The sequence below is a fragment of the Salmo salar genome, chromosome 07, assembly GCF_965601325.2.
Source record: "Salmo salar chromosome 07, fSalSal1, whole genome shotgun sequence".
In the NCBI taxonomy this organism is placed as follows: Eukaryota; Metazoa; Chordata; class Actinopteri; order Salmoniformes; family Salmonidae; genus Salmo; species Salmo salar.
The window spans coordinates 59,524,941-59,551,009 of NC_138297.1; the positions used below are offsets into that span (position 1 = coordinate 59,524,941).

The 26,069-nt window shown below is 47.3% G+C and overlaps 1 protein-coding gene across 3 annotated transcripts in view; it reads left to right on the forward strand.

The window, feature by feature from the left end:
• LOC106609762 (plexin-A4) overlaps positions 1–26,069 on the forward strand; it is a 491,160-nt gene that overhangs the window by 47,782 nt on the left and 417,309 nt on the right. For all 3 annotated transcript variants that reach the window (XM_082977797.1, XM_082977795.1, XM_082977796.1), the window contains exon 2: positions 5,139–6,487. In XM_082977797.1, the coding sequence (XP_082833923.1) occupies positions 5,234–6,487 (1,254 nt within the window). In that variant the 5' untranslated portion in view covers positions 5,139–5,233. The remainder of the gene's footprint in view (positions 1–5,138; positions 6,488–26,069) is intronic.

Genomic DNA, 26,069 nt, shown 5'->3' on the forward strand with positions numbered 1-26,069 from the left:
ATTTCTCACCCATCTACACACAATACCCCATAATGACAAAGTGAAAACGTGTTTAGTAATTTTTGCAAATGTATTGAAAATGAAATACAGAAATATCTAATTTACATACGTATTCACAACCCTTACATCAATACTTTGTTGAAGCAACTTTAGCAGCGATGATTTTCTCAAGCTCTGTTAAATTAGATGGGGAGTGGCGGTGAACAGCAATCTTCAAGTCTTTCAACAGTTTTTCAGTGGGATTCAAGTCTGGGCTTTGGCTGGGCCACTGAAGGACTTTCACATTCTTGTTCTGAAGCCATTCCAGCACTGTTTTGGCTGTATGCTTGGGGTCATTGTCCTGTTGGAACGTAAATCTATGCCCCAGTCTAAGGTTGTTTGTACAAGGTTCTCATCAATGATTTGCCTGAATTTGGCTCCATTCATTGTTCCCTCTATCCTTACCAGTCTCCCAGGCCCTGCCGCTGAAAAGCTTCCCCATAGCATGATACTGCCACCACCAAGCTTCACAGTAGGGATGGTGTTAGATGGGTGATGAGCTGTGCCTGGTTTCTCCAGACATAGCGCTTTGCATTCAGGCCAAAGAGTTACATTTTTGTCTCATCAGACCTCAATCTCTTGCCTTATGATCTCAGAGTTTTTTACATGCCTTTTTGCAAACTCCAGGCATGCTGTCATGAGTGGCTTCCGTCTGGACCACTCTCCCATAAAGCCCAGATTGATGAAGTGCTGTAGAGACCGTTGCACTTCTGGCAGGTTCTCCCATCTCAGCCAAGGGACTCTGTAGTTCTGTCAGAGGGATCATTGGGTTCTTGGTCACCTCCCTGACCAAGGTCTTTCTTGCCTGGTTGCTTAGTTTGGTCGGACAGCCAGCTCCTGGGTAGTTCCATATTTTTTCTATTTCCTAATGATGGATACCACTGTGCTCTTGGAAACTTTCAACACACAGAAAAATGTTTATACCCTTCCCCAGATATGTGCCTCATCACAATTCTATCTTGGAGATCTACAGACAGTTCCTTGGACTTCATGGTATATTTTCTGCTCTGACATGCACTGTCAACTGTGGGAACTTATATAGACAGGTGTGTTTCTTTCTATGTCCGAACAATTTAATTGGCCACAGGTGGGCTCCAATCAAGTTGTAGTGACATCTCAAGGATGATTGAAGGAAATTGGATTTAGAGTGTTTTAACAAAAAGGTTTGAATAGTCATGTAATTTAGATATGTTCAATACATTTGCATCAAGAAAACATTGTGATTATGGGGTATTGTGTGTAGATGGGTAAGATTGTTTGCAATCCTTTTAGAATTCACGCTGTAACAAATGTGGAATAAGTCAAGGGGTATGAATACTTTCTGAAGTCCCTGTACATATTTACAATGCTGGAATGGCTTCAGAACAAGCATTTGTAAGTCCTTGAGTGGCCTAGCCAAAGCCCAGACTTGAATTCCATTGACAAACTGCGGAAAGGGGCCTCCCGAGTGGCGCAGCGGTCTAAGGCACTGCATCGCAGTGCTAGAGGCATCACTACAGACCCGGATTCGATCCCGGGTTGTATCACAACCAGACGTGATCGGGAGTCACATAGGGTGGCGCACAATTGGCCCAGTAGTTCTGGTTAGGGGAGGGTTTGGCCCAGGGGGCTTTACTTGGCTCATAGCGCTCTAGCGACTTCTTGTGGCGGGCCAGGCGTCTGCAGGAGGTCGTCAGTTGAACGGTGTTTCCTCCGACACATTGGTGCGGCTGGCTTCCGGATGAAGCGAGCGGGTTATAAGAAGCGCGGTTTGGTGGTTCATGCTTCGGAGGGCGCATGACTCAACCTTTGCCTCCCGAGCCCGTTGGAGAGTTGCAACGATGAGACAAGATCAAAATTGGGGAGAAAAAGAATTCAACAACAACAAAATTGTGGAAAAACCTGAAGATTGCTGTTCACCGCCACTCCCTATCTCATTTAACAGAGCTTAAACATCTGTAAGGAAGAATGGGAGAAAATCCCCAAATCCAGATGTACAGTACAAAACTGATGCAGACGACTCAAAGCTATAATCACCGCCAAGTAACTGGATACACACTCATTACAGAACACACATAGTCTCACTATCATACAATGCTAGAGCTACAATGAAGAGCAATGAATGTGAGACTTGTTTAGCATCAGTGTAATTAAAGCAAAAGTGTGTGTGTGTGTGTCAGCAGTGTTGTGGAGGCTGACCCTGGATACCACGCAGGTGATCACCTGTTCATAGGGGAGAGCTAATGAGCAGTTGGAAGCACAGGGGACCGCAGTGTTTACAGGAAATGCTCTCCTCATTTCCTCTTGGTGTGTTTATAATGTGTGTGTACATTGAATATGGATGTGTACCGTGTAGCCTTTGTTTCTATACGTGTAAACATACAGAACATACTCTATATGTATCTCTGTGTGTGCACTGTGCGTGCGTGTGTGTGTACTGTGTGTGTGTACTGTGCGTGTGTGTGTGTGTGTGTGTGTGTACTGTGTGTGTGTGTGTGTGTGTGTGTGTGTGTGTGTGTGTACTGTGTGTGTGTGTACTGTGTGTGTGTATAGGCAAGGAGGAACAGTAGTGTGATATTGCTGAGGCTTGACAAACGACCCAGGGACTGATGAGGCGCTTGTTTCTGCAACCACTAGCACTTCCTCCTAATTACTCCACCTCTGCCCATAAACTCTGTCTGTATGTATGTGTGTGTGTGCACGCTCCACCTCTATCCATAAACGGGGGTGTGTGTGTGTGTGTGTGTGTGTGTGTGTGTGTGTGTGGTGTGTGTGTGTGTGTGTGTGTGTGTGTGTGTGTGTGTGTGTGTGTGTGAGCGTGTGCGTGTGTGTGTGTGTGTGTGTGTACTGTGCGTGTGTGTGTGTGTGTGTGTGTGTGTGTGTGTGTGTGTGTGTGTGTGTGTGTGTGTGTGTGTGTGTGTGTGTGTGTGTGTGGGCCAGAATGTTAGAACTATGTCTCCTAGCCATGTCAGCAGGTGGGAAGCTCTATCTGAAGAAAAGAGGGAAAAATCAACAAAGCATGCAAATCACACTCTGAGGAGAGAATCAATTAGGAGTGGAGCAGCCTGGATGTGAGGGATGTGTGATGGGCTGTGAAGGATATGAAGGGGCTGGGCCCATGCAGAGACATAGAGATGGTGTATGACCGTAGATAACCCCCCGGGGTCCTGCATTAGCCATCTGAGAACACACAGTCCTCCACTCATCCCAGCAGGCCTCTCTCTCAGACTTTATACTCTCTTTATACCCTCTACACCCTCTCCTGTCTCTCTCTGAAAGGTTCAGATGGGTTTGGACTTGATAATGTACAGTTGAAGTCGGAAGTTTACATACACTTAGGTTGGAGTCATTAAAACTCGTTTTTAAACCAATCCACAAATTTCTTGTTAACAAACTATAGTTTTTGCAAGTCGGTTAGGACATATACATTGTGTATGACACAAGTAATTTTCCCAACAATTGTTTACAGACAGATTATTTCACTTATAAGTCTCTGTATCACAATTCTAGTGGGTCAGAAATGTACATACACTAAGTTGACTGTGCCTTTAAACAGCTTGGAAAATTCCAGAAAATGATGTCATGGCTTTAGAAGCTTCTGATAGACTAATTGACATAATTTGAGTCAATTGGAGATGCACCTGTGATTGTATTTCAAGGTCTACCTTTAAACTCAGTGCATCTTTGCTTGACATCATGGGAAAATCAAAAGAAATCAGCCAAGACCTCAGATAAAAAATTGTAGACCTCCACAAGTCTGGTTCATCCTTGGGAGCAATTTCCAAATGCCTGAAGGTACCACGTTTATCTGTACAAACAATAGTACGCAAGTATAAACACCATGGGACATGCAGCCGTCATACCGCTCAGGAAGGAGACGCGTTCTGTCTCCTAGAGATGAACGTACTTTGGTGCGAAAAGTGCAAATCAATACCAGAACAACAGGACCATGTGAAGATGCTGGAGGAAACAGGTACGAAAAGTATCTATATCCAGAGTAAAACGAGCCTATATCGACATAACCTGAAAGGCCGCTCAGCAAGGAAGAAGCCACTGCTCCAAAACCGCCATAAAAAAGCCAGACTACTGTTTGCAACTGCACATGGGGACAAAGATCGTACTTTTTGGAGCAATGTCCTCTGGTCTGATGAAACAAAAATAGAACTGTTTGTTCATAATGACCATTGTTATGGGGGAGGAAAAAGGGGGAAGCTTGCAAGCCGAAGAACACCATACCAACCGTGAAGCACGGGGGTGGCAGCATCATGTTGTGGGGGTGCTTTGCTGCAGGAGGGACTGGTGCACTTCACAAAATAGATGGATGGTATGATGAGGATGGAAAATTATGTGGATACATTGAAGCAACATCTCAAGACATCAGTCAGGAAGTTAAAGCTGGGTCGCAAATGGGTCTTCCAAATGGACAATGACCCCAAGCATACTTCCAAAGTTGTGGAAAAATGGCTTAAGGACAACAAAGTCAAGGTATTGGAGTGGCCATCACAAAGCCCTGACCTCAATCCTATAGAAAATGTGTGGGCAGAACTGAAAAAGCCTGTGCGAGCAAGGAGGCCTACAAACCTGACTCAGTTACACCAGCTCTGTCAGGAGGAATGGGCCAAAATTCACCCAACTTATTGTGTGAAGCTTGTGGAAGGCTACGTTTGACCCAAGTTAAACAATTGAAATGCTACCAAATACTAATTGAGTATATGTAAACTTCTGACCCACTGGGAATGTGATGCAAGAAATAAAAGCTGAAATAAATCATTCTCTCTTCTATTATTCTGACATTTCACATTCTTAAAATAAAGTGGTGATCCTAACTGACCCACGACAGGGCATTTTTACTAGGATTAAATGTCAGGAATTGTGAAAAGCACAGTTTAAATGTATTTGGCTAAGGTGTATGTAAACTTCCGACTTCAACTATATGTCTGTCTCTCTTTTTCTCCTCTCTCATTCTTCTACTTGCCTTATTGCCTTTTTATTGGTACAGTGCTCTGTATGATAAATATGTCTGATACTCTGTATGATAAATGTGTATGGGGATTCTTTATGTAGATGCAAGAATGTTGTCTTTTGTGTTTCCAACCTCATATTTCTCTTCTCTTCTCCAGGTATAGAATGACCTCAATCCCAAGAGAGGCCTGATCACGGATTGGCTGAGAGTACTGGACCGAGCCCCTTCTTGCCCTCCCTGACACCGCGGACCATGGAGTCCCACCACACCAGGACACAGACTTCCTGTCTTACCCTATGCTGCTTCCTGTTGGCCCTGGCCCCCCCTCTCTCATTGGCATCCAGGCCCCTCCCCCATGCCCCCGACGGCGCCACTATCATCACAGCCTCCATCGACACAGCCGAGGAGGAGGACTATAGCACATTCAGCACCGAGAACCCCGAGTGGAAGTTCAACCACGTGGCCGTGGACGAACGCAACGGCAACGTGTACCTGGGAGCGGTCAACCGCATCTACAAACTCTCCCCCGACCTAAACGTACAGGTGTATCACGAGACTGGCCCCGACGAGGACAACCGCAAGTGCTACCCGCCACGCATCGTGCAGCCCTGCAGCGAGCCGCTGTCCCTCACCAACAACGTCAACAAGATGCTGCTGATGGACTACCGGGAGAACCGGCTATTAGCCTGTGGTAGTCTCTATCAGGGCATCTGTAAACTCCTTCGTCTGGACGACCTGTTCAAGCTGGGAGAGCCCTTCCACAAGAAGGAGCACTACCTGTCCGGGGTCAACGAGAGCGGTTCGGTGTTCGGCGTCATCGTGTCGTACGGGGACTCATCGCCCGACAAGCTGTTTGTGGCCACGGCAGTGGACGGCAAGCCCGAGTATTTCCCCACCATCTCCAGCCGCAAGCTGGCGCGCAACTCGGAGGAGGACGGCATGTTCGCCTACGTCTTCCACGATGAGTTCGTGGCATCCATGATCAAAATCCCGTCGGACACGTTCACCATCGTGCCTGACTTTGACATCTACTACGTCTACGGATTTGGCTCGGGTAACTTCGTCTACTTCCTTACGCTGCAGCCGGAGATGGGGAATGGGCCGGCCACCGGCTCCTCCTCCGCGGGGCGAGAACAGGTGTACACTTCTAAAATAGTCCGGCTGTGTAAAGATGACACAGCCTTTAACTCGTATGTGGAGGTACCCCTGGGCTGTGTGAAGGGCGGCGTGGAGTACCGGCTCCTACAGGCGGCCTATCTCTCCAAGGCGGGTGCCATATTGGGGCGCTCGCTAGGTGTGGGGCCCGACGATGACGTCCTATTCACCATATTCTCTAAGGGCCAGAAGCGGCGGCCGCGCGAGGCTTCGCAGGAGTCAGCGCTGTGCGTGTTCGCCCTGCGCGAGATCAACGAGCGCATCAAGGAACGACTGCAGTCGTGCTACAAGGGCGAGGGCACCCTGGACCTGGCCTGGCTCAAGGTCAAGGACATCCGCTGCAGCAGCGCTGTGAGTACCAAACACACACACACATACACAGCGGTACTAACCAACTATTTTCACACCTGATCCATTGAATCAACGTCTTGATGACTGACCTTGTCATTCAACATCAATTTTGTTCACCACAAGCCAGTGTGGATAGTATGTTGAATACAGTCTGATTTTCCTTACGTTACCAATGCTGGAATACAAGAGTAGAGAGAGTAGTGAGTAGTGAGCTGTATTCAACTAGAACAGTGTTAAATCTGTTCTACATTCTGACAATGAAACACGTAATAACAAGAGGTGCATATTTACCGAGTATTTATTTTGTTCTACTAAATGAAAGGTGAAGGCTCATCACCCACACTACACAACAGAACCATAATGAGAGTTTTGTCTCACTCTAAAGGTGTATTAGAGGCACCATGTTTCTGGGTGGGCTGCTCCACCATTGGATTAATTTGAGGTGTTAACCAGCTCCGGTATCTGTTTCTCTATCCGGCTTAGAGGGTTGGGCAATTCACACTCACAAGTAATGAACATAATTTACCTCACTCCGTTGCGGCATTAGCAATTCAGTAACACATTTAATTTAATCTCTTCAGGTTAAATCTTACATCAGCGGTGTCTCTCAAAGCAGTAGCAGAGCTTCGATGTGACGCAACAGTATTTTGTTTATATTAGCTACCGCTCCTCCTCAGATAAAACGCAGACAAGCTGAAGAAAGTAGAAATGGACATTTCACTGAATAGCAGTCAGGCAGGGTTCTCCACAGCTGCTATGCTGTGCTGAACATTAGCTAGTAAACAAACCCATCAGTGGGTCTTAATGCAGGGGAGCTCGCCTCTTAGTCTAAAGAGCTTCCCTGCTATCTCTACTGTTCTCTATAGTTTCCTACAGTTACACTATAGGATTGACGAAGGCGCTGCGTAAAGTCACACAATCTGCACTTACATTGTGATTAATGCACTGTGTGGATGTTTCTGGAAACTGTCTAAAGTGATGGATGACGTTGCGTTGAGGTCTCTTCAAATTCCTCAGACTTTCCTGAGCTTGTTAGTGCTTGTGAGCCTCTCTTTCAGTTCATTTGGGGAGTGTTAAAAGTTGTACGGTCACAAAGATGAATTCATTCATTCATTGATCTGTGCTAGTGTATACAAGTCTGTACTGGTCTGACTGTACTGTGATTAAATACATAAAGTTGTCCCTATTGGTGCAACGACATGACTAATCTTAGTCTCTAGAGGAAGGGCGTGATTCTCCGATTCAACCCCTCTCTTCCTTTTTACAGTATGATTCAGAGAGACTCTCTCAACTGAAGAACAGAGACTTGTATCAGAGGCGTGCTGTGTTCTGCTCCTGGTGTTTCCGGCGAGGGATAAATCAGTGGCGGCGTGCGCCATCGTTGGGGTGGGGGGTGGGGGGGGGGGAGGACACGGGTTAGCGGTGAGGAATGGTGCCATTTCAGCACGCGCCACAGTTTGGCGGCTGCAGTATAAATTAGAGGCGGTCGACGTCACAAAGCCCCATCCTGGAGATGGATGGTCCTTACTCTCCCCTGGCCGCTCCATCACTATGGATACTAGGCCCTTTTCCCTTAAAGGCAGGGAGAAGCACTTTGATTATACGGCAAAGAAAAACACCACTAAACACATGATCTCTGAAGGTTCTGAAATGATTGATATTCAAGGAGGGGGGTTGCATAAATGATTGCCTGGATTTACAGGAATATGACTTCAAACACATGTTCATATATAGAGGCAGGCAGGCACACACGCACACACTCACACACGCACACACAAACCCTCACACATATACACATACACACACACGCAAACACACACACGCACACACACACACACACACACACGCACACACTCACACACGCACACACAAACCCTCACACACACACACACGTACACACACGTACACACAAACACACACAAATTAGTAAGTGATTAGAGGTAAATGGCGGGGTGTCTGTGTTGTTCTTGGATCTTTGCACAATGGGAACATGTTGTATGACAAGATACAGAGATGGGGGATGACACAAGACAGAGAGAGAGATAACCTACTACAGTAGCTGTGTATGTGTGGGGGAGATGTCTCCCTAGTATCACACGGATAATTTTACACAAATCCTGGTTGTTAGTCCCAATTAATTCCTCGCTCTCTTTTCAATAATGCATGAAGGGGAACGCCCCCCCCCCAGCACGCGACATCTTGAATGTTGCCAGAAATGTAGTTCAAGTCATCATTCGCTCTCTTCCCTCCAAATGCAGCAGCCAAGATAGTCACAGGCTCCAAACACAGGGCTTTAGAGCAGAGAGGAGAGAGACTGCATGGCAGAGAAGCAACAGCAGCTAGTAACAGCTAGTAGCTTTGGGTTTGTGCTCATATAAAAGTCTAATGAGGAACCATAGAACCACAGAGAGAGATCAAGAGAAGGCCCTCTCTCTCTCTCTCTCTGTCTCTCTGTCTCTCTCTCTCTCCTGCTCTCTCTTACTCTCCCCATCTCTCTCTTTCTCTGTTTCTCTTTTGCTCTCTCTCTCTCTCTCTCTCTCTCTGTCTCTCTCTCTCTCTCTCTCTCTCCTGCTCTCTCTTACTCTCCCCATCTCTCTCTTTCTCTCTGTTTCTCTTTTGCTCTCTCTCTGTCTCTCTCTCTTTCTCTCTCTCTCCCCTCTCTCTCTATTTCTCTCCCCCTCTCTCTCTCTATTTCTCTCCCCCTCTCAATCTCCCCTTCTCTCTCTCTTTCCCTCTCTCTCTCTGGTTCTGGTTTTCTCTTCTTTTCAAGCTCTCTTGTCGTATTTTTCACATCATATGTTTTCCCCCCAATTATAGAGTGGATGAACTGCCCCTAGGCTCATTAGAGTAGCTTGGCTGTACAGAGGAGCAGACGATATATGCATGCACTCACAGACACCCACACACATACCCGCGCACAGAAACACACGCAGAAATACACAGAAACACACACAGAAACACACAGAAACACACACAGAAACACACAGAAACACACACAGAAATACACAGAAACACACGCAGAAATACACAGAAACACACACAGAAACACACAGAAACACACACAGAAACACACACAGAAACACACAGAAACACACACGGAAATACACAGAAACACACACGGAAATACACAGAAACACACACGGAAATACACAGAAACACACACGGAAATACACAGAAACACACACAGAAACACACAGAAACACACACGGAAATACACAGAAACACACACAGAAACACACACACAGAGACACACAGACACAAAGACAATGGTCATTCACCTCAGCTCATTAGATAGCCTCTGTCTTTGTAAGGAGTACCAATTTGTGTGATTGCCACTTTGTGTTAGGGGCGCTCTGAGTGCTCTCGTCTCTAACATCTCTGTTGTAGCAGTTGGTTTTTCAGCCAATAATATTAGCTGGCTTGTGAGAGCTTAATTGACTAAAGTGAATTTCAGCCAAAGATAAGAAATGTATCATTAAAAAAAACAATTTAGTAAGTTAAGTTATATATATCTGAAAAAAGCATTCCGTAACATCAGAAGGTATCCCAGATACATGTGGGCTGTTAAATCTGCCGGTGAACTTACTGTTGTATTAGTCAAAGAATAGTCCCTGTGGGTTTGAACTGGGCAGCACGCAGCTATTTCAAGAACAGAGAAATGGAAGGAAAAGGGGGATACGATACAGATATGGAATTACACGTTGAACGCTCTGAGGTGATTGGATGTCAGATTACAGGGAGCTACAGTCGATTGGCTGATGCAGGCGGTAGTTTACTCTCAGTGATGTGATTGGTTTTCCTAGATGGTGTTGCTTGGATTCGGTGCCTTTCGATCAGAACGTATGAATGGAGATGTGAATGTATGCAGAGTTCTTACTCCATCCCTGTGCCAGCAGTAGGTGGTACAATCAATACGCTTTGTGTAAATCTCCCGTTGACATCAACGCTTGATTTCCCCTACCCAGAAGTGCGTAACTCAAGTTAGGATTTGTCCATAACAGCATGCTACCACATCAATGTCACAGCGACAGCCATTTTAGGTTTTAGGACATTTAAAAAGGTCACTATGGCACAGCTTTATTCCCCCCTACTGAGTCAACAGTGGGCCTATAGCTGTCCAGCCCAAACACCTATTAAAGCTTGTTTTGCGAGGTCAGGCCTTTGTTGGTTTCCAGCGGGTGCTACTGTACCTCTTGTCGGTAAAGGAGCTGCATCAGGACAGGGATAGAGGAGGAGGATGCGTTTCCCAAACCGCCACGCTCGACTGAAGCACATAATGCATGCTCAACACTATCAGTCTGGGCCGGGTCCGCGTCCATAGATCATTGTGAAATGGCATGTGACCTATACAAAAAAAAAACTGCTCCTTCATCGACATGTTCACCGTGTCAGCAGGACGAAGGAAATTCTCTCCTTTCTCTTCTCTTCTCTCCCTCTTTCTCTCTCGCCTGTTCTGCTGTAAACATGGCTAGTTGAGTGGTTTTCTCACCACTCTAGGCTGCTTACAGAGACGAGAGATAAGTTCGCGTGTACACCCCTGTCACATGGCTGCGGTCCTCCTCGGCCTCACTCCCCACTTCCTAATGATCATAAATGACATGTCGTTAAGTAGCATGCTATCGGCTATTCTTCTACATTTGTCATCCACGCCGACTTCACATTCTGAATTATTTCCAATTAATTACATTATTCTACTCCGTTGCCAGTCCCTCTATCTCCCCCCCACTTGAAAGCAGCTCGGAAGGCAACACTCATCTGGACTAAGTTCATGTTTGATGTTCTTCTTTTTGATAATGGCTCTTCTTCCTTCCGTCTCTTAATTTGATCAACCTTTGTATATTGTGTCCTGTTCCGGGCTGCCTTCTTCATGAGTTGAGCGGTGATTGGAGTTTAATCAGCGTTGTCTGGTGATTCAGTCCCCTCCACATCCTCCGGATCTGGCTTCATTAAAACACCGTCCTGTTCCAAATGGCACCTTAATCCCTATGTAGTGCACTACTTTTGACCAGGGCCCATAGTGCACTATGTAGGGAAATGGGGTGCCATTCAAGGTGCAGCTGCAGTGCAGCCGCCTGCCACACACTAATTAAATCTCCATACATGATACTAGCCCACAAAAGGTCAGAATCCATCACAATACATTATTCTTGGATTAACCAAGTGTCTCTTCACCCAGCCGTTGCCCCCCTCGTTTTCTCGTTGTCTTCCGGCGCCGTTTTTGGATGTCTCAATTTCCACCCGGTTTCCCCTGAAATCAGCGAGTGTCATTTAGTTTAATTTGATTGTGTTCTCTACCCCACACAGATCTGTTGTTCCCCCATTGATTCTGACAGGTGGGATCATACATAAACATGAATTATGGAGAATAGCGCAATATCAAGGCTGACTCTCCTGTCTGTGAGGCAGACAAGCCAACACAACACAGCCAGGTAGAGACTGCCTCTCCTGTCTGTGAGGCAGACAAGCCAACACAACACGGCCAGGTAGAGACTGCCTCTCCTGTCTGTGAGGCAGACAGGCCAACACAACACAGCCAGGTAGAGACTGCCTCTCCTGTCTGTGAGGCAGACAAGCCAACACAACACAGCCAGGTAGAGACTGACTCTCCTGTCTGTGAGGCAGACAGGCCAACACAACACAGCCAGGTAGAGACTGCCTCTCCTGTCTGTGAGGCAGACAGGCCAACACAACACGGCCAGGTAGAGACTGCCTCTCCTGTCTGTGAGGCAGACAAGCCAACACAACACAGCCAGGTAGAGACTGCCTCTCCTGTCTGTGAGGCAGACAAGCCAACACAACACAGCCAGGTAGAGACTGCCTCTCCTGTCTGTGAGGCAGACAAGCCAACACAACACAGCCAGGTAGTAGTCTTCTTTGACTTTACAGAACACAAAGACAAATATTTAATCTCCCTCCTCAGATAGAAAATAAACTTGTGGACGGACCACAACGCAACGCACGCACACACGCACGCACGCACGCACGCACACACACACACACACACACACACCAAAAGTCCCACTATTTTGCCTCCCATAAACCATATTGATCTGCTGAGAGACTGATGGCATGTCTCAGGGAGATGACATCACTGTCAGGCCCTGGTGAGTGTCGTCAGCTCTCTCTCTCTCTCTCTCTCTCTCTCTCTCTCTCTCTCTCTCTCTCTCTGTGTGTGTGTGTGTTGTTCCCTCTCCAATGCTAATCATTCTGACTGTTTTTGGACACTCCCAAGGGCTCTATAGAAAGGAAGTTAAATCTAGTAGGTGACAGCTATTTCACTCTACATACCTATTCTCTCTCACATAGCCACACACGGACTGTGGAATGCCTAATGTGCACCCGAACTGCAGATGGAAACTTCATTCAGAACCTCTGTTTTTAATGCTTTTTACCCAAGCACCCTCGCTAAGTGATTAGAGTCACAGATATGAGCATGGCTCCTTTAGGTCCCCAGGAGAGACTAGAATGAATGGCGTGTCTATTGATAAGAGGGGGATATTTTTCTCCTTATAAGCTCTATAAGCCCCTGGAACCAAACACCATGTATAGAGCTGAACATTCTGCCATATCAACAAAGGCTCCAGCTGCAGGCTTGATGTATACTACTAGTCTCTCTAGACATCAGTGTGTGTGTGTGTGTGTGTGTACAAACCCCATCACCAACCATTGTAGGTCAAGCTCCTGCCCTCCTCTCCTTCTAACTACACTAAGCATAAACAGCTCAGACCTGAGATTCTGTCCATTGACTCTGTATGGTTTCATCCCTACTGCTGGGGTTGTTCTGTCCTCTACAGTATATCTGCCCAGTCAGCAGTGTGTGTACCATCCTCTGACAGTAGCAGCGGCAGGGACCTTTGAAGCTTTGACTGGACTCCTTCCAAACACACACTCTGAGAGGATAATGAACAGGGATGATACTGGAGGGAGAGGATGATGAACAGGGATGATACTGGAGGGAGAGGATGATGAATAGGGATGATACTGGAGGGAGAGGATGATGAACAGAGATGATACTGGAGGGAGAGGATGATGAACAGGGATGATAGTGGAGGGAGAGGATGATGAACAGGGATGATAGTGGAGGGAGAGGATGATGAACAGAGATGATAGATACTGGAGGGAGAGGGATGATGAACAGGGATGATAGTGGAGGGAGAGGATGATGAACAGAGATGATACTGGAGGGAGAGGATGATGAACAGGGATGATACTGGAGGGAGAGGATGATGAACAGAGATGATACTGGAGGGAGAGGATGATGAACAGGGATGATACTGGAGGGAGATGGAGGAGAGAATGATGAACAGGGATGATACTGGAGGGTGAGGGAGGAGAGGATGATGAATAGGGATGATACTGGAGGGAGAGGGATGATGAACAGGGATGATACTGGAGGGAGAGGATGATGAACAGGGATGATAGTGGAGGGAGATGATGATGAACAGAGATGATACTGGAGGGAGAGGGATGATGAACAGGGATGATAGTGGAGGGAGAGGATGATGAACAGAGATGATACTGGAGGGAGAGGATGATGAACAGGGATGATACTGGAGGGTGAGGGAGGAGAGGATGATGAATAGGGATGATACTGGAGGGAGAGGGATGATGAACAGGGATGATACTGGAGGGAGAGGATGATGAACAGAGATGATACTGGAGGGAGAGGATGATGAACAGGGATGATACTGGAGGGAGAGGGAGGAGAGGATGATGAACAGGGATGATACTGGAGGGAGAGGGATGATGAACAGGGATGATACTGGAGGGAGAGGATGATGAACAGAGATGATACTGGAGGGAGAGGATGATGAACAGGGATGATACTGGAGGGAGAGGGAGGAGAGGATGATGAATAGGGATGATACTGGAGGGAGAGGGATGATGAACAGGGATGATACTGGAGGGAGAGGATGATGAACAGAGATGATACTGGAGGGAGAGGATGATCAGCAGGAAGAGCAGCAGGAAGACGACTGAGGGAGATAGAGAGGAGGAGGATGAGAGACAGAGAGGAAGAGAGGGAGAGTACCATTTGAAGTGACGCTTGACTGAGCAGAGAGAAAAATGTGGCGTAGTAGTGGATGGAGACGGAGCGGAGAAATGAAAAGCTTCCAAACAGGGAAAATGAAAGATAGAGAAGGAGTCAGCTGGCCAGTGTTTGTGGTGGAGGGAGGGAAGCGTAGTGGGAATGGCGGTGGGCGGCGTTAGCGTGCAATCCTGCGCTCTGTCATGCATGGCGAGCAGGACGAAGGGTTGCCATGGATCAGCGCTCAGACAGACTGCACATTGCACCCCCATCACCAAGCTCTCTGCATGGGGCTGCAACTGTACAGACAACACTGTGGAGGGAAATAACAGTCTCAAGTTCAAGTCAAGTCCACGTCGGCAGTCAAGTCCCTTCAAAAAAATAAATAAAATACATCCCTGTCTCAATGGGACTCACTTGGCAGCCAAATCCCTTGAAATAGAGATTAAAATCAAATCAAATGTTATAAGTCACATGCGCCGAATACAACAGGTACAACCTTACAGTGAACCTTACAGTGAAATCCTTACTTACGAGCCCCTAAAAAAACAAAGCAATTTCCAAAAAAACAGATATGAATAAGAGATAAAAGTAACAAGTAATTAAAGAGCAGCAGTAAAATAACAATAGCGAGATTATATACAAGGGGTACCGGTACAGAGTCAATGTGCGGGGGCACCGGTTAGTTGAGGTAATATGTACATGTAGGTAGAGTTATTAAATTCTCCTGAGGGGGAATAGGTTTTGTCGTGCCCTCTTCACGACTGTCTTGGTGTGCTTGGACCATGTTAGTTTGTTGGTGATGTGAACACCAAGGAACTTGAAGCTCTCAACTGCAGCCCAGTCGATGAGAATGGGGGCGTGCTCGGTCCTCTTTTTCCTGTAGTCCACAATCATCTCCTTAGTCTTGATCACGTTGAGGGAGAGGTTGTTGTCCTGGCACCACACGGCCAGGTCTCTGACCACCTCCCTATAGGCTGTCTTGTCGTTGTTGGTGATCAGGCCTACCTCTGTTGTGTCATCGGCAAATTTAATGATGGTGTTGGAGTCGTGCCTGGCCGTGCAGCCATGAGTGAACAGGGAGTACAGGAGAGGACTGAGCACGCACCCCTGAGGGGCCCCTGTGTTGAGGATCAGCGTGGCGGATGTGTTGTTACCTACCCTCATCACCTGGGGGCGGCCCGTCAGGAAGTCCAGAATCCAGTTGCAGAGGGAGATGTTTAGTCCCAGGGTCCTTAGCTCATTGATGAGCTTTGAGGGCACTATGGTGTTGAACGCTGAGCTGTAGTCAATGAATAGCATTGTCACATAGGTGTTCCTGTCTCAATGGGAGTCACCTAGTTAAAGGACAGATACATACAATAGAATAAGTTCACGGTGCTATGTGTTGTAGCTGTCCCACGTTGTTATGATTGCATAATGAATGTGAATGCGTAGGCAGTAATGCAAGGTTGTTGTGCCCAGCATTCAATTTGACAGGCAAGCTATTTCACACAGTGGTAACATTGTACATAATTATGTGTTCATGGAAGTACAGGCTTGCCGGTTGCACTGGCCAATTATTAGACTACCCACCTATATTTGTTGTGTTGTTTTTATAGACGTACAGAGAAGTGGAAAATAAGTGATGTTTCATGGCTCTGCAGTGGTGGAGTGGTGTTGTGGGGAAACACGTCTACCAGTATAATGTGTGTCATTAACTTCCTGAACCAGCGGACCATAGGACTCCTCTTTGTGACACTGCAGGCCCAGATTAGGCCCAACATCAGAGAGCGTTGAACAGTGGATCTCATTCAGTCCCTTTAATCGCATTGTGCCACCATCTCTCTCTCTCTCTCTCTCTCTCTCTCTCTAGTCTGTGTCTACTGAGCCGTATGCCCAGTCCAGAAGAGAGCTCTCTGTGTACTGTAGCTGGCTGGCAGACAGAGAAAAAGAGATAGAGGGAGAGAGAAAAGGAGGGACAGCGAGAGGTCTGAGTGACCTGATTCCGTACTCTGTTTTTGGCCGTCGTTCAGATGCAGCAGAGCCTCATCTCTCATCCAGAGGCTTTTAGGAGGGGAACCGGTGTCCTCCCCTGTGTCCTCACTCCACCCAGGGACTCTCCGTGTAAATTGACCATAATGCGGAAGGAATAGTGTACCTGCAGAGGGAGGGAGCCTTAGACATGGAGTGAGAGAGGGAGGGGGCTGGGAGGAGGAGAGAGGGGACTGTAGGCAGAGAGAGAAAGAGATATGGAGGATGTGGGGGGGAGTAAAGAGAGTAGGGGGAGAGAATGACAGTAAAAATAGTTTGATAGAGAATGGAGAGAGAGAGACAGGCAGACAGGCAGATGGGGCTGTTTTGAGGACTGGATATTATTTGTGTCTGGGTGACTGAGATGGGTGTCAAATGTCATGTTTTGTGCGGGCGTAATGAAAACGTGTCTGCTTCCTGAAAGGATGACAGACAACAAGTATATTTCATTAAATTGCGTCGCTGCTCGGTGTGATTGGCATGTTAGGACGCTTCTCCAGAAATATCATGGCAGGTGTCAATAACTGGAGACGAGAACACACGTCTCGTTCTCTGTACATGCATGAGTGTGTGTCATGCACACACACTCACACACACACACACACACACACACACACATGGACACACACTTCTCTCAAAAGTACCCTCGTTACACCCTCCGAGGTATCAATCTGAAATCGGCTGAAAATAAAATAAATGTTCGCCGCAGCTCTTGTTGTTGGTCAGACGAACCATTCCCTCTCCCTCCTCACATCTCCCTCCCTCCCTCCCGACTTTCTCATTTCTCATTTCCTCTCTCATAGCGCGGTTAACCCCTGACCCCTGGGTGATGAGGCTCCTTTGTAACCGCTGGTAACAATGATGAAAATCAAGTCAAGGAGCAGTAGCCAGCAGAAGATTTCTCTTCTTCTCTCATTTTTTCCTCTTTCTATCAGAGGAGTAAGCAGCAGGAGGGCTATCGATGGAGGGGTCCACCGCTCTACCAACTAAAGCTCCAGATATAAGGGTGTCTGGTGATGGTGTGTTTATGCGCTCATGTGTGTGTGCCCTGAGCTATCGTCATGACGACAACGCCGGGCCAGGCTCTCTGTCTTGTGATGATGCATGGCCCGGCGGTAGAGAGGACAGCAGACAGGCCTGCAGAAAGACTAACACCGCAGAAGGCTAGATGTGTCACATGGGATGGCGCTGGAGAGACGAAGCAGGTAAAACATCTAATATAGAACGGACATGGAACGAGACAGTAACAGCGTCAGCAAACAGGTAACACAGACAAAAAACAATGAATGCAGCAACGGGAACAGAGCAAGGGAACTGACAAATATAGGGGAGGTAATAAACAGATGATGAGTGAGTCCAATATCGCTGATATTCACGCCCAGGGGGGAAGAGCGGGAGTAGACGTGACAGTACCCAGCGTCCCACCTGGGTGAACCGGCCGAGACATGGGAGCTGGGCAAGCCGGTTGGGGCGTGAAAGCCTGACGACCCGACAGGAGCGTGGGAGCCTAACATTCGGCTGAGGCAAGATGCCTGACTCCTGTCGAGAGAGCCCGACTATCCAGCGGAGCGTGATGTGGGATGGAAACCTGCCGAGCCAACCAAGGCAACGAAACCTCTCGAGCCAGCCAGGGCGTGGACCCCCGGTTCCATCGGCGGTGGAATCCACCCCGACGTCACCAAAAAAAAAGAAGAAAAAAAATCCTGGACCGGCTGGGCGAAAAATAACTGATGATCCGGCTGAGGCCCGACGTGGGATGTGCTCCATCCGAGCCAACCTGGGCAAGGAAACTTCTCGAGCCAGCTAGGACGTGGAAGCCCAACAAGCTGGCTAGGCACCCCCGGTTCCATCGGCGGCGACCCAGAGCCGATGTCACCATACCAACCGGAATGCCAGTACTCCCCGATGCTTCGTATGATGGCTGCTGCATCCTGTCACCCATTTGCTTCTACTATAGCAGATTCACAGAGGAGATGAGGAAGGTCTTCGACCACCCGGTCTGCGGAAAGGACGCCGCTAAATGACTCCTGTCCCTCTGTCAAGGCGCCCAGAGTGTTGCTGAAATGGCATGTGAGTTCCGCACCCTCGCCGCAGAGAGGCGACTTGAATGAGGAGGCTCTTCAGGGAGCATTCCGGAACTCACTCACTGAGACCCTCAAGGACGAGTTGGTGTCCAGGGAGGAGCCTGATGATCTTGATGAACTCATTTCTCTCACTATCCGCATTGACAACCGTCTCCAGGAATGTTGGAGGGAGAGGGTAGGTAGGGTTGCAAGTTCCTTAACATCTGCTTCAGTGCCTTGTCCTTCTCCTCCAACAGCATCCCAACCCCAGGCATGTTCTAAGCCTGAACCCATGCAGCTCGGCCGGACCCGTCTATCTCCAGAGGAGAGGCAGCAGCGTATCGATACTAGGAGCTGTCTATACTGTGGCCAGGATGGCCACCTGGTCTCCACTTGTTCCCTGCGTCCAGTAAGAGGAGGCTCTGCCGTTATGGGGGAAATACTGTTGAGTCAAATCGCCGGCCCATCTTCCCCCAGACGAGTGGAGGGGACGAGTGGAAAATGGCGTTCAACACACCACTTGGACACTGAGTTTTTGTACTGTTAAGCGGAGCACCACAGGGGAACCCAAGTGCAAACTCAGACCAGGAAACAGGGATGAATGAACCAAGATATTTATTGTAACACAGGGAGAGATGAAGTGCAGCCTGGCGCCCTCAAGCGCCAGAGGGGGGAAGAGCGGGAGCAGACGTGACAAGATGTTTTGAGTTGGCCGCTCTGTCCTGCCTCCCATATGGTACCCTATTCCCTATATAGTGCACTACTTTTGACCCTTGCTAGATGATGGCTGGGTGCTAGCCTCAGCCACGCTTCATGCTCCCTGGCCCACTGAACCAGCACTCTAAGCCAGCAGATTTTTAAAGGTCAGGTGACATTGGCTAGCATAAAAGTTCTGAGAACCATGTTTCTTAGAGCTTGGTGAGAGCGTGATTGTCCTGTGGTTATTTTGCATTCAACCTTCCCACAACTTTCTAGGAATGGTGCAGGATAGTTGCTTGGCTTTGGGACATTCTTAGCACAGTTCAGGAACTTGTAAAAAAAAGTGTATTTTCTTGGTATTTCATAACTTCAACAGAACGTTTCCTAAAAGTTTGAACATGGTTACATTTCATTTCAATGTTGGTAATGTTCTAGGACCGTTCTACAACTGGTTTGACATTGGGAATGTTCTCAAATTGTTCCGAGAATGGTAAGAAACAATGTTCTTCTGTGAGAATTTTTGTACTTCCACAGAACATTCCACACAAGTTCCCACGTGGTTCTATTTAATGTCATATTTGTATTACATTTTGGGAACATTTTCCCAAAGTGACTTAAGCTATTCTGGGAATGTGTTTAACATCAATACGCTCTAAATTCCATTCTCAGAACATGAAGAAAACTTTCCATAAAAAACTTTAGTGACATTCAGAGAATGTTCTAAGAATGTTACTTAAAAACATCTACATTCCGTTCTCAGCATCAACAAAACTCTCTCTATCCTCCATCTTGTGAAGTGTGTTCAGGTGTGTTGGCTGCGCCCACTAATTGGCCCTATCTGATCTTAATGAATGCTTGTCTCCTTTGAATAGACTAAAAGAAACAGCTTTGTAGGCACAAAAAACATGGCATGCTAGCTCCATCCTGGTGGTGGAGTGGACTAATTCCAAGAATAGATAACAGAAAATCATAGGTTTGAATCTAACTGATGCAGTGCCACAATAAAAAATACATGTGCTCTCAGGAAATGAATTCAACCCTGAATATACTAGCAGTGTTATTAAAAGTCGTATTGAAGCGTTCAGTGAAACTTTTAAGGAAGCTATAAAAAAAACCTCAAAATATCCCATTAACCAGTGTAAATGTTCCCATAATAGGCTAACTTTTAACTTCTGTTCTCAGGATGTTTAAAAAACGTAATTTTTTTACGATCAGGAAATATATGGCTTTGTTCCAACAACCAATGTGAAACCAAAAACATAGTTTTTCTCTCTTTCTCTCGCTCTCTCTCTCTGACTTTTTTATTCTCTCCCTTCTTCTCCCGATATGAAATGAACTTGACTCGACCATTGTGAAGTCTCTTCCATTGATCAGACAGATTACTCATAACACAACCACCATGTTATGGAGACGACTCCAGTGTATGATTCTATTGACTTCATGAAAGCTCTCTATCTCCGTGGTGACAAAGATGGAGGGTTTGTGAAACGTTTCTGAAACTCTGTTAGCAGACATTTGATTGAACGTTTCCCTTAGGACTGAGTTCACTAAAAAGCTTCCGGGAAAGAACCACCAACAAAAAGGGTGGCATTCCCATATTTTGCTTCACTTTGTCCCCACAATGGCCTCCTTGACCAACAAAAAGAGTATCATTGCCATATTTTGATCCACTTTGTCCCAATAATGGCCTCATTGAAAAACATAATGGTTTGTTTGCATGCAGAAGCTTACTGTTACCGACAGTTAGAGCTTTAATGCCGATAAACACGACTTTGGTTTATAATGTTGTTTTATCGTGTGTAATCTTTCATTAAGCAGAGAGAGAGACGCCATTGTTTCTGATGTATTAGATGGACCTAGACACAACCCTGGCTGAGATGGAAGGTTTGAATCGGCATAATGGTATGCCAGAAATGATTTGGTCTTATAATATATGATAACAGGTGATGATTTATAGCCCACTGTCACATCTGACCTCAGGACCTTTAATCACGGGAAAGGAGAACGACATCTCCAACTGTAATATCAACTGTCACATCTGACCTCAGGACCTTTAATCACGGGAAAGAAGAACGACATCTCCAACTGTATTATCAACTGTCTATCTGACCTCAGGACCTTTAATCACGGGAAAGGAGAACGACATCTCCAACTGTAATATCAACTGTCACATCTGACCTCAGGACCTTTAATCACGGGAAAGGAGAACGACATCTCCAACTGTAATATCAACTGTCACATCTGACCTCAGGACCTTTAATCATGGGAAAGGAGAACGACATCTCCAACTGTAATATCAACTGTCACATCTGACCTCAGGACCTTTAATCACGGGAAAGGAGAACGACATCTCCAACTGTATTATCAACTGTCACATCTGACCTCAGGACCTTTAATCACGGGAAAGGAGAACGACATCTCCAACTGTAATATCAACTGTCACATCTGACCTCAGGACCTTTAATCACGGGAAAGGAGAACGACATCTCCAACTGTAATATCAACTGTCACGCTTTTATTCTCACAATAACACAGCGCACTGCCGCCATATTAATCAAATGGGACTGTCCACCAGTCCAAAGCCCACTGTTTCAAATCTGTCCATACGATGGAATAACGCCTATTGTCTAGCATCATTATTCTGGTATCAGAAGCCATACAGCATTCTCTTTACTTATGACAGGTAGACATTCCCCAGACTGCATGTCATCCATTTTTCAACCCACCATTCTATCTGCATATAATAACCATTTGGTGGTTGTTTATATTTTTCCTGTTTCACACATGTACAAGTGGGAATTAATACACGTGTGTGAATTGTAAATGTGTTTTTTGGCATAGCCCACTCTCCCCGAGACACCCTTGGAGAATGGGGTCACGGCCAGGGTCAGTCATTATCAATGGTGACCCTGGAGAAATTAGGTTTAACTAACTGCCTTGCTCAAGGGCACATCAACAGATTTTTCACTTTGTCAGCGCAGGGATTCAAACTAGTGACCTTTTGATTACTGGCTCAATGTTCTAACCGCTGGGCTACCTGACACATATGGCTGGGCTACCTGACACATATGGCTGGCCTACCTGACACATATGGCTGGGCTACTTGACACATATGGCTGGGCTACCTGACACATATGGCTGGGCTACTTGACACATATGGCTGGGTTACCTGACACATATGGCTGGGTTACCTGACACATATGACTGGGTTATCTGACACATATGGCTGGGTTATCTGACACATATGGCTGGGCTACCTGACACATATGGCTGGGTTACCTGACACATATGGCTGGGCTACCTGACACATATGGCTGGGTTACCTGACACATATGGCTGGGTTACCTGACACATATGGCTGGGTTACCTGACACATATGGCTGGGCTACCTGACACATATGGCTGGGTTACCTGACACATATGGCTGGGCTACCTGACACATATGGCTGGGCTACCTGACACATATGGCTGGGCTACCTGACACATATGGCTGGGTTACCTGACACATATGACTGGGTTATCTGACACATATGGCTGGGCTACCTGACACATATGGCTGGGTTACCTGACACATATGGCTGGGCTACCTGACACATATGGCTGGGCTACCTGACACATATGGCTGGGCTACCTGACACATATGGCTGGGCTACCTGACACATATGGCTGGGCTACCTGACACATATGGCTGGGCTACCTGACACATATGGCTGGGTTACCTGACACATATGGCTGGGTTACCTGACACATATGGCTGGGCTACCTGACACATATGGCTGGGCTACCTGACACATATGGCTGGGTTATCTGACACATATGGCTGGGCAACCTGACACATATGGCTGGGCTACCTGACACATATGGCTGGGCTACCTGACACATATGGCTGGGTTACCTGACACATATGGCTGGGTTATCTGACACATATGGCTGGGCTACCTGACACATATGGCTGGGCTACCTGACACATATGGCTGGGCTACCTGACACATATTGCTGGGCTACCTGACACATAGACATTCCCTGACACATATGGCTGGGCTACCTGACACATATGGCTGGGCTACCTGACACATATGGCTGGGCTACCTGACACATATGGCTGGGCTACCTGACACATATGGCCGGGTTACCTGACACATATGGCCGGGCTACCTGACACATATGGCTGGGTTACCTGACACATATGGCTGGGCTACCTGACACATATGGCTGGGCTACCTGACACATATGGCTGGGCTACCTGACACATATGGCTGGGCTACCTGACACATATGGCTGGGTTACCTGACACATATGACTGGGTTATCTGACACATATGGCTGGGCTACCTGACACATATGGCTGGGTTACCTGACACATATGGCTGGGCTACCTGACACATATGGCTGGGCTACCTGACACATATGGCTGGGCTACCTGACACATATGGCTGGGCTACCTGACACATATGGCTGGGCTACCTGACACATATGGCTGGGCTACCTGACACATATGGCTGGGCTACCTGACACATATGGCTGGGTTACCTGACACATATGGCTGGGTTACCTGACACTTATGGCTGGGCTACCTGACACATATGACTGGGCTACCTGACACATATGGCTGGGCTACCTGACACATATGGCTGGGCAACCTGACACATATGGCTGGGCTACCTGACACATATGGCTGGGCTACCTGACACATATGGCTGGGCTACCTGACACATATGGCTGGGCTACCTGACACATATGGCTGGGCTACCTGACACATATGGCTGGGCTACCTGACACATATGGCTGGGTTACCTGACACATATGACTGGGTTATCTGACACATATGGCTGGGCTACCTGACACATATGGCTGGGTTACCTGACACATATGGCTGGGTTACCTGACACATATGGCTGGGCTACCTGACACATATGGCTGGGCTACCTGACACATATGGCTGGGCTACCTGACACATATGGCTGGGCTACCTGACACATATGGCTGGGCTACCTGACACATATGGCTGGGCTACCTGACACATATGGCTGGGCTACCTGACACATATGGCTGGGCTACCTGACACATATGGCTGGGTTACCTGACACTTATGGCTGGGTTACCTGACACTTATGGCTGGGCTACCTGACACTTATGGCTGGGCTACCTGACACATATGGCTGGGTTATCTGACACATATGGCTGGGCTACCTGACACATATGGCTGGGCTACCTGACACATATGGCTGGGCTACCTGACACATATGGCTGGGCTACCTGACACATATGGCTGGGCTACCTGACACATATGGCTGGGCTACCTGACACATATGGCTGGGCTACCTGACACATATGGCTGGGCTACCTGACACATAGACATTCCCTGACACGTATGGCTGGGCTACCTGACACATATGGCTGGGCTACCTGACACATATGGCTGGGCTACCTGACACATAGACATTCCCTGACACGTATGGCTGGGCTACCTGACACGTATGGCTGGGCTACCTGACACGTATGGCTGGGCTACCTGACACGTATGGCTGGGTTACCTGACACGTATGGCTGGGTTACCTGACACGTATGGCTGGGTTATCTGACACGTATGGCTGGGCTACCTGACACATATGGCTGGGCTACCTGACACATATGGCTGGGCTACCTGACACATATTGCTGGGCTACCTGACACATATACATTCCCTGACACATATGGCTGGGCTACCTGACACATATGGCTGGGCTACCTGACACATATGGCTGGGTTACCTGACACATATGGCTGGGCTACCTGACACATATGGCTGGGCTACCTGACACATATGGCTGGGCTACCTGACACATATGCCTGGGCTACCTGACACATATTACAATTACAAAAGCACAGTAGCATGTCCAATTGTCCAACACTGATTTGGCATGGCGGTGTAAAATTAAGGAAGGCACATTTTGTTTTGTTCTCCGATTCACTTTGAATATTTGTTCTGTTGTTGGTATCTCTTGGCTTTACACTGGTGGTGTTGTGGGGGGGATCTGCCTGGGATCTGCCTGTCAGACTAGCCGCTGGCAGTATTACATAGGACAACTGTAACTTGACTGCATTCTTCATCTGTCTCTCCCTCTCCCTTTCCCTGTCTATCTCTTTACCTCTCTCTCTCTATTTATCTCCCCCTCTCTCTCTCTCCCTCTCTCTCTCTCAAGCTCTCTCTCTTTCTTTCTCTCTCCCTCCCTCTCTCTCTACCTCTCCCTCACTCCCTCTCTGCATGTTCAGAAGGTCAGTCTCAGACAGTCTACATAACACCGTGTCACTAAGACTAAACCCAGACAGTCTAAAAGGCCATTATGAACCTCTCTCCCTTCACATTCATGTCGTCTGACTGGGGAGATGAATTCCTCTGTGTATTCTACTGGTCTTTACAGCTGTTGAAACGGTTGATTCTGGTCTTGAAGGAGCTGCAGTGCTTGCAGGTTTTTACTCCAACCCAGCTGTAACACATGGAAAACAATGTTAGTGCAGATGAAGGATGATAATAGTGTTGATGAATCAAGTGTGTTATTGCAGGGCAGGAGCCAAACCCACTTTTGTCTCTATAACCCCCCCCCCCTACTAGCACAGACTTTATATCTACTTTATTGAGGGAAAATGTGCTCACTATGACTGAGATATGTGGATGTCTCACCAAGCTATCTGAAGATAAATGCACTAAGTCTTCTTCAGAATACACTCTCTTCTTCAACAAGAAATAAGAAACAGTTGATCACATAAAAAGTCCAATAATGACTCTCTCCCTCCTCTCT